Source organism: Montipora capricornis, chromosome 14 (genome assembly GCF_036669925.1).
Source record: "Montipora capricornis isolate CH-2021 chromosome 14, ASM3666992v2, whole genome shotgun sequence".
In the NCBI taxonomy this organism is placed as follows: domain Eukaryota; kingdom Metazoa; phylum Cnidaria; class Anthozoa; order Scleractinia; family Acroporidae; genus Montipora; species Montipora capricornis.
This window is the reverse complement of record NC_090896.1, coordinates 28,100,112-28,110,111: the sequence shown is the minus strand read 5'-3', so window position 1 is coordinate 28,110,111 and position 10,000 is coordinate 28,100,112. Positions and strand designations below refer to the sequence as shown.

General features: G+C 39.9%; 1 protein-coding gene and 1 long non-coding RNA gene across 15 annotated transcripts in view; one reads left to right on the top strand and one right to left on the bottom strand.

Moving 5' to 3' along the window:
- LOC138033121 (uncharacterized) overlaps positions 1-10,000 on the top strand; it is a 216,086-nt gene that overhangs the window by 34,238 nt on the left and 171,848 nt on the right. The window lies entirely within an intron of this gene.
- Positions 1-10,000, bottom strand: part of LOC138033114 (uncharacterized) — a 52,947-nt gene that overhangs the window by 16,258 nt on the left and 26,689 nt on the right. For all 14 annotated transcript variants that reach the window (XM_068880882.1, XM_068880872.1, XM_068880881.1 and 11 more), the window contains 9 exons: positions 8,581-8,931; positions 7,968-7,994; positions 7,277-7,466; positions 6,474-6,650; positions 4,346-4,424; positions 3,044-3,171; positions 2,355-2,504; positions 1,934-2,105; positions 1,087-1,286 (listed from right to left, as the gene is read on the bottom strand). In XM_068880882.1, coding sequence (XP_068736983.1) covers positions 1,087-1,286; positions 1,934-2,105; positions 2,355-2,504; positions 3,044-3,171; positions 4,346-4,424; positions 6,474-6,650; positions 7,277-7,466; positions 7,968-7,994; positions 8,581-8,931 — 1,474 coding nt within the window. The remainder of the gene's footprint in view (positions 1-1,086; positions 1,287-1,933; positions 2,106-2,354; positions 2,505-3,043; positions 3,172-4,345; positions 4,425-6,473; positions 6,651-7,276; positions 7,467-7,967; positions 7,995-8,580; positions 8,932-10,000) is intronic.

The following is a 10,000-nucleotide window of genomic DNA, read 5'->3' as shown; positions in this document are numbered from 1 at the left end:
AATCGATTAAGCCAACGCAATGCCGATCTTCAGAAATCCAAACAACGCATCACAGAGCTCTTCATGATCTTGGATTACGTGTTTGCTTTAAATAACCAAAGTAAACAGCGCCACGTGGCTTCTATTGTGCATTACCCAATTAAAACACCGCCACGTGCTTTCTATTGTGCATTGCCCAATCAAACACGGCCACGTTTTTCTATTGTGCATTTTGCTGCACAGGAAAAAAAAAACTGAAATCTAACGTCTTTTATAACTCGAGCCCCTACGGGGCCCGAGTAACAAGAGCATGCACAGGAGCCATTGACGGCTTGAGCAAGCCGCGGACATTTATACGAACACTTTCATGTCCTAGGCAAGCTGCGGCCAAGATAAGCACAGCCCCAAACCCCTTGGCCAGGATAAGCCGTGGCTTGAGCAAGCTGCGGATGGAGTAAGCCGTGAACTTCGATTTTGTACTATTTACACGGGGTGTGCGCATCTTATGTAAGCCGCGGCCAGTGCAAGCCGCGGCCTATTTTCTCTCGCATAAACGGCCCTAATATAGCACAAAAGATGATTTTAAGTCATTTATTCCTGCAAAGATTACAACATTTTTTGGGTGCAAATTCCGCTCGAATTGCTCGGATGTGAATAGCAAAGGATATCAGGAGTTTGAGTAGCCAATCAGCGCTTGCGTTCAACGCTATCCCGCGGCACTGTTTTAGTATATACTAATATGAGATATTCCTTGATGTCAGTTGTATATGTCTGGTATTTTATCGGAGTTTGACTTGTTTGATTGTTTTACTTGAAATGGGATAAGTACTTAACAAGTCTCTTATCAGAGACGTAACTCGTTTGTGCACTTATTTTCTAGCAGTTGTAAGTTTATCATTATCAATCTATTTCAAAGTAAAAAATCTGAGTAATTTTGCGTTTTGTACTCCTGAGTCTTCAACTAAGTAAAAGACAACGATTACTCCTGTATCGATTGTTTCCTAATAAGTGACAAAATTAGGAAGCTAGATAGAGCTGACTCATTATGCTGTTCCTGTCCAAGAATTAAGCAAATTGTATTTAATGAGCTCAATTAATCGTACAAACCTTGGCCAACACTCTTATTCCTTGGTGACCCATGCCTATGTAAGGGTACATTTCTTTCCCACCCGGAGTGTAGTCTATCCATATCTCATCTTCCGTGATTCGTCGTCCATTCAGTGTGAACACCACAGGCACTTTACCGTCCGTTTCCTTCTCGAACCTGATGGTACAGCCGATCAGATCGCCACGATAAGCCATGGCATCTATATCCAACCGCAAACCAAGCAAAAGCAAAGCAAAGATCAACACAAACACACTTGGGACAGCGCAAATGGCTTCTTTCACTTAATTCGCCTGCGTTGGGTTCGAGCAAGTTTCAAATATATTTTTTTTTGCTATGTATAGTGTTGCTTTGTCTGTATGTCCAGGATTGACCCTAATTAGATGTAGGCTGACTTTAATAAGCGTCACGAAATGTCCCGTTGCTCTTCTCGCCAACTTCTGCTGTACCTTGAAGAGTTGTCCGTTTGCATTGAGCATAAAATTATTTTTATGACATCTTTGTTGCGCTGTTCAAGTCAACGTTAAAGAAATTCAAACGTTATTTGACCGAATAAAAATTGTTTGCATCCAACCACTACCAATCGCACTGTTCTAGCGTTGTTCAGTTTTGTTTCAAACTCTAAGGTGGCCTCGATTGAAGTATAGTAACAGTGCAAAATAAAACAGTTAAGAGACTTATCAGTTCGAAAAGTAGCTTAATGTCTTTTATAACTTTCCTTACCATGATATTATTGTGTTTAGGTGTGCTTGACCGTCTTACTCGACTGAAAGTGTCAATGCAGTGTTTGAATCCCATGACTCGACGCGCTAGTTTGATAAGTTGCAAGGAAAGCCCGTGAAATATTACCTTCGACTTCTTTTCCCTTGTCTGGGTTTTCAGCATGGAATATTTTTCCATCGTCAACATGATATCCGACAGTTCCTTTTGACCATCCTGGCATGGAATGACTGGCTCCATAGCCCTTCCAGACTGCGCCAATGCCCAGAAACCTTCTATCGCCTGTTTCTTGAATGAGTACCTACAATGTAAATGAACAAATTCAGAGGAACTTCCAGGGTAAATTCCGACAAGCGACAAGCGACATGCGACAAGCGACATGCACTTAAAGTGATATCGCGGCAAACGACATCCAGTTTCTTGAAATTTCCGACAGCAATGTGAAACATTGACAACGCCGGTTTCACGGTGTAGTTGAGTAGATAACAAGAACGTTTTGCCATTTTTAGTAGAAAAGGTAAAAACTTTAAGATAAATACTGTGTGATTACCTCAAAATGAGGAAACTCAAGTGAAAATGGGATTAAGTATCTGGCGCCATGATATTTCCATGGTTTTTCAGGTGTGCAGAGATCGCACAGCTTGGCTCCCTCGCATGTTAAAAGGCATTCTTCCACGCTGATTCCTCTACTGACCCAAGCCTGTATGCAGTCAAAATATAAAAGTACATATCAACTGGATATTTTGTATGGCTTCAAGTGTCAAAAAAGGCGTTGAAAAGAGCATAAGTTATCTTCACCACCGAGACACTGTTAAGTTAATATGTCTGATTTACAAGTCTCGAGAAACATCATATCACGTAGGCACACGAATCGTACATGTAAACTGGACCTCTGAAGAAAGCCTTCGACAACGAGGTACCTCCCTCTTCTTTTATGCTAGCGTCTTATAAGCAGTTAATTGGTCCGCTATAAGGTACAAAGCGAGCATTATGAAAGTAAGAACAATGTTGATCAAAAGTGAAAGGCACGGTGCCAGGCGTTGGTCCCCTTCACTACTGTTCTCTGGGCTTAAAAATGCTATGAATGTTGCTTCTATATATTCAGTAATTGGTGTAGTGTTGTCATCCTCGGATATTCCAAACTATGGCTAAACCAGAGAGAGAAGGATGGATAAATATTTAGTTCAACAGCTTCCAAAAAGAAAGAACTGTAATATAACCGGCTTTGAGCTCCACTACCTGAGGACCTGTGGGAAGAATGTTTTTTTCTGAACTGTGAGATGCTGTAAAAGTTCTTTGCGCAATCTGGTTAGCCATTTGCCGATTCCGCTCGGTTTCAAGTAGAACACGATCCAGTTTCCTTTCGTCTATAAAAGAAAGAAATTTTGTGTAAAGAGAATACAGTCACCCATAGATTAATAATAAAAAGAACACTTGGCCTCCAGAGAGAAAACGAAAACTTACGAAAGCTTAACAACTTTGAGCTCCAAGTTTCGCATTGCTTGATGCTTGGCGAAAGACTTTTAAGGGCAGTTTTCTCTTGAAAGTCCAAGAGTATTCGGATTTTAACTGGTTTTTCATAACTACAGAATCAAAGCGATAGGTGCACAAAATTTGCTCCCCTTTGCCACCCAATCTAAACTAATAACAGTCATTTTTCGCTTGTTTTGATTCTTTCAAGGGATGATTGTGTCATTTGTGATCGGCCAAAGTAATTTCTTTGGTTTTCCGTCTTACGAAAATCCATGAAAAACCACTCTGAATAAAAGCTATTTATTGGTACTTTACGTAAGACTGCTTATTAAGTTGCACACGGTAGTTTAAGCTGTTATGTCTCCAGATGGACACTAATCTGCGATCTCTTTATGGGTTTGCTTCAGAAACGGCAGACGACATAACTGAACACCAGGATTTAGAACAGTTGCTTCTATTAAGGCCATCAAATGAACGGAAAGTAAAATCATTTTCTTCCATAAGTTTGCTAATGTGACATTTAGAATCAATTACGACTTTCTGAGGTGTACCTCTCTTTTATATCAAGCCATGTTTCTCTTGACAGATGCTTTTTAGTTGGTTCAGTTTTTTAACATTTTGAAGGCATCATTAAAATGGGCGTTTTGACACAAAGCACCGTGACTTTTATTTTTAAGTGTCGTTTCTGGCGTTGAACGCTTGAAAAGTATCAATAATACTAATGATAATGATAATGATAATGACAATAATAATAATAATAATAATAATAATAATAATAATAATAATAATAATAATAATAATTATTATAATTATAATTATAATAATTTATTTGTATAGCGCATACATCCATTATTTGCCCTAGGCGCTTTACAAATTATACCTGAAACCACAATCTTGCTCTGAGAACTTAGAAACTAAAAAAATACTTAAAACACTAGAATCTAAAAAAGTAAAGATATTATAAACAGTTACTATTAATAAATCAACAGTTCGATTGTTTCGTGACCATAATTCGACTGTTTTAACACTCAATGTAATCCTACAGCAAATGAATGTAATCCGTCCTACCTGTTAGAGGAAACGAATATCCGTATTTAGCAAAGTAAATGGACTCCAGATGCTCCACGACAACCGCTAACCTCTTCCTCTGAAAAAGTGAGTGGGATATTTTACAATTATAATTCCATCTTTAGGTTTTGCTCCCCACGCTAAAGTTTGAGTGGACACGCGAGATCATGTGGTTCTAATCTAAACCTAGGTGATCCAGTCGGATCTATTTGAAAGGTACTTGCGATACTACCCGTTGCAACGACGTTTAGGCCACGAATTTATACTGAATTTATACTTTAGCCGTTCCATTTAGACCCCGCCTTCCCCAGCAAGATAAATTGTAAAATAACATAGTAGCTTTAGACAATCGAAGTAGTCATATGCGTTCACTTTGACACATTTTGGCAGGTACTCATCAAATGACGTCATCGATAGAAAACACCGCCCTTTTTGAATTTGAATGGGTTTGATTGACAGCTGATTGATTTGCATAATAACCCTGTAACCCTAAAAACCACACGGAGACACTGTTGATTTTTGAAAAAGTCTAAGTCAAAGAAGTTTACAAGTAGGACGTGTGCCGGGTCCTAGTGACCTCTGTTCCCATTAAAATTTTCATTGTTATTGTGTGCGTTTTACGTTGTGGGATACGAGGGAGCGCCCAGGAAAATTTTTAGTTTGTTATTGTGTGCGGTTTACGTTTACGTGATACGAGGGAGAAAAAAGTGAGCATTGTCCATCACTGCATGTGCGTTGACGTGAGTAGGTGCGGGAAAACTATTTACAAGTCCATCAGAAGCCTCCACATTCTCCATGTCGATGTCATCGAGATAAAGTAAAGTAAAGTAAAGTAAAGCAACCATATTTAAGGTCGATAACTCGTAACGGTAATTCAACTGACAAACCTGAGGTCGACGGTGCGCTCATTTTGCTCCCCCCTCTCCATCAGTGCTCCGTTTTACGGGTATTTAAAGCCACTTAGCTACACGGAAAGGAAAGACGTCGAAACAAGGATGTGAGATCCGGGAATCGAACTTATGACCTCTTGCATCAAGGCCGCGCACTAACCGACTGTGCCATCCTTGCTCCTTGATCAACTCGAAAAGTGAGTTAGAAAGTGGAAGGAAAACCTTTGGTGGCCTTGATCAACTCGAAAAGTGAGTTAGAACGTGGAAGGGTCCACGACGCTTTTGTCGAAGACCAGCCCGTAACGTTTGTTGCGGGGTCCCACTTTAAGACGTTGGGTGGCCGGATCGCTTGTAAAGAAGTAGGGGTTGACTATATCGATGTTGGGTCGGTCTTTTTCGAGTGGGTTGGCGCCCAGTTGGGCGCCTACCAAAGAAGACAAAGTTCGCTACGTCCGTGAGTACCCAGAGCGTGAAGGGATGGATTGTGCTTAATTCCTCTATGATCCAAAAGGACCTAGGACAAAAAGCCACTGCCAAACCTGCTCGGTGATTTCTTGGGCTACATGACCAGCGAGCTGGATGATAGTGATTACATCACAGAATTCACCTCGGCTGGTCCGAAAAATTCTGGCTGGAAGACCAAGAATGGAAAAGTGTGTTGTAAAGTGAGAGGCCTCACTCTCAATGGATGTGGATGTGGGACCCCGCTCTAAGCGTAAAGGACTGGTCTTTGACAAACGCGTCGTAGACACTAGCTACCACCTTTCAATCGTACCCGTTCGGTTACACTCAAGTCGGTTTCGATTACATCGACATGGAGAATGTGGAGGCTTTGATGGACTTGTAAGTAGGTTTCTGTCACCTACTCAGTCAACGCACACGCAATGATTGACAATGCTCACTTTTTTCTCTCTCGTATCCCCAAACGTAAACCGCACACAATAACAAACTAAAAATTTCATGGGCGCTGCGGTCACTAGGGTTCGGGACACGACCCATTTGTAAACTCCTGTGACTTTTTTAAAAAATCAACAAAACTGTCTCCGTGTGGTTTTTAGGGTTACAGGGCTATTATGCAAATCAATCAGCGGTCAATCAAACCCATTCAAATACAAAAGGGGCGGTCTTTTTTATTGATGACGTCATTTAATGAGTACCTGTCAAAGCGTGTCTAGGTGAACGCATATGAATATACTAATCGAGCACACCTATTCTTCACCTATTAATAGAAAACTTACGCGAGTCGTCTGCGTCCCGCGTTGTTTCCGATTTTTGCAACTAGTAAAACACTTTTGCCACCCACAGCATTTGAACACGAAAGAGATCAGGTTAACGGGAACTGGTATTGGATGACAGAAGCTGTATGTCTGTATTGTTATGGCTTTCTTAAATGACCATTCCATCAGCGAGTTGTCCTAACAAAAGTCAAAGAATGAACAGAAAAATTTAAAAAGAGAAACATCAGTCAAAGCAGTCATTTCGTTAATAATGATGACAATAGATACAGCAAAAAAAAACTACACAAACTGCATTACCAGCATCTTTTATATCTTAAGTACTACAATTTGTTTTTACTTTTAAAAGGGCTACATCAAGGCTCTCTTAAAGAAATGAGTTTGGGGCTCATCAGTCGGTTCAGCTTGTCTTGATGTGTGCCCGGGGTGTGCGTTCTTCTTTTCATCATCACCCCAAAAGTAGCATGCAACAAGGGTATTTCCGGTAGCACAAATTCTCATAGCTAACAAACTTTAAAGGAGTGGAATGACAGTAACTTAGAAGAATGGGCTAAAATTCTAATATGCCGGGTACTGAGGCTCTAGAGGACTGAAACAAAAGAAACCAAGTTAAGTTTGAGGCATGTTAGAATAATTTATATATATATCTATATTGATCTATTCATATTGCTATGTAGGGAGTACCACTAATAGGGGGATGAAGAAAATGAGTTAACGAGGACATGAACAAATGGAGTACAAACGATTTTAACTTGTCTACACAGGAAATGAAAATTTAAAAACTTGAAGCCAAATAACGATCCCACCTGTACTTTCTGGTATGTGTTGGACAGAAGCGCGATCATCATATTGATAAGAAGAATGACTCCCATTACGAGGAACGCTCCATATAGAAAATTAACAAGTGTTATGGAAGGACCATCAGCTGACTCCAAGAAGTCTACATCCACAGCTCCTAACAAAGACCAACATAAATGTCGCACCATCTTCCACCAGCTGTGGATTAAAAAGAAGACCTTAAGATACTGGCGAAGTCAAAGCACTTCGTAAATCTAAACCCTAAATGTGCTGGAACCGGAAGCTCATGACCTTGAAGCGTTTAACTCTAGTTCAGAGATGAGGTTTTTTTTGAGTTTATAAACTTCCTTATTTGGATGTAACGTAGCTCGCGCATTTTCCCCAGCTTTGTTCCAAAGAAAAGAGTTGCAAGTCACACGCTTCAAGGTCACGTGCTTCTGTATGGAGCAAATAGCTCTTTTACGTCAAAGGAAACTGAGAGGTGTAAGATACAGATTTATGCAAAGAATACAAGTGACTTCTATCTTCTATCCATATCAGGACGAAGACTCAAATATCTCGTACAGACTAATAAACAATACAACCACGGGTTTACAACGCCCAGAGGAAGAAGATGATTAGAAGCCGATTATGTACGCTTCTAACCAGAATCATTGGACGAAATGATAAAGCAATCGCTTACGACTCTCTTGGACTTACCAGGCTATCCCAGAACTGTTACAAACACTGCAACACAAACATACAAAGAACTGTGACTCACTTGTATTTTGTCAAGTACTTTTTTGGAAGGGGCGCATGATCCACACATCATACGAACTGAGATCTGCTTTTGAGTAATTTTAAATCATCTCCCCATTTTTGTTTTTAATTTTGCTACACGTGCCCAATAGGTTACCGCAAACAATACATTAACCCTGTAACAGACAAAATAAGATGGAAAGTAAATTGGTGAACATGTTGAAGAATTGTACGTTAAGGAGAAATATTCAGTCGTATGCACAAACTCATACATGGCAAGCAAATGTTAAGGTATATAACTTATGTAAGCTTATGTCCGACGGCTTCTCCACCTCACCTTTCAGCATCTACCAAGAGACGTTTGATCCAAGGAAATGGAAAGAGCGTGGTGACACTTTTTTTTAGTAAGATTGGATTTTTTAAGACTATCAACACCGACAAACATCTACATTCTTTATGGCAGAAAAAAAGCGCTGTAGGGCAAGCTTTGGCATATTATATTTCGCATACATATCGAGTAAATTCTACAAATAAACGATTTGTTACTGACTTAACTGGGAAGAAATCTACTCACAGTTCTTTTCCCTTGTCGTCGGATATGAAAGACTTCTCAGCCACGTAAACTTTAGTTATTGCAATAGAAAAGGCCAAAATAGTTGCTATAAACTGCCAAAATATGGTAGCGACGTCACTCAAGATATGGAAGAAAGCGATCTGGATGGGTCCAGTTTGCTTTGTTGTCTCCATCACGTGACCAAATGCCCTAAGCGTTAAGAACATGGTATTAAGGCCGTAAAAATAGCCACCTATGACGAGGGATCGGTTGTTGGTCACGGAATCTGATAAAGCCAACGTGACCATTCTTAGAACAAAAGTAGTGAAGTAAATGACGAGCGTGATGAGGTCCAAGATGTTCCACCGATCACTACAAACAAAGGGTAAACATAGGTAAAAATCAATCAAGCAACAAACAAACAATCGAATACAAAGCACTTTTTCTTAAAGACAATGTCTAAGAGCAAGTATATTTTGAGCTGAGCACTTCTGAATCAGAATTATATGTACACGATCAGGAACAGTGATCAGTCGTCACCCACGATCTAGGACTGGAGAGAAACCATTTACTTCAAACACCCAATTCTAATTACAATGCTGGGTTGGCAATGGAGCAATGAGATTTCATTGATGGTCTTAAGTTACTGGACTACTGAATAAGAATTGGTTAGAGCATCCCTGCGCCAACACGTGATTTTACTTCCCAGTTAGGTTTTGCTGGAGATTTTCTCTCTTGTGCGATGGTTTAGCTTGCCGATTAGTGTCATTCTAGTCATTAAAGAACTGTCTAAGTTGTCTGTGTATAAATGAATTATTTCAGACTTAAAGGGTGTAGTGGCACGCTATTTTAGTCAAACTTCAAAACACTAAAAGACGTCCTTGCATCAATTAAAACCAAAAAATAAAGCTGAAGTTTTGTTGCCAATTGCCATTGAATTGCACTGTTGTTTGGTGGTTGCAACCAAGGGTGGAGAGGATGGAAAGGAATTGAAACTTGAAAAAACTGGCCATTTTTTCCAAGTTTGGAGACAATGTCTTCAAAAAGTTGCCAAAAATTTAAAACGCATAGCTTTGTTTTGTAAATATATTTTATATCTTATCAGTGGTTTGTTAGGAGTGCTGTACGTGTGAGCTTAAGAACTGATTTAGATTTTTACCCATTTTTGACCTAAAAACAGGCAATTAAGCATGACAGTGCTCCTTTAAAAAGCATTACAACTTTTTAAACAAATACCTTTGCAGTGAGAAGTGAAATGGGAGTTTAGATCGATCTCCATAAAAGTGACGTTTGAATCCACAGGTTCGAACAGGATGACATAGGGCGGGTGGCAGGATTGCAATTGTGTTCCTAGATGCAGTGCTCACCATCCATCACAAGTGCAATGGAAATTGGTTGCTTGCTCTTAAACAAGCAACTTTGCATGGAGAAGTGAAATGGG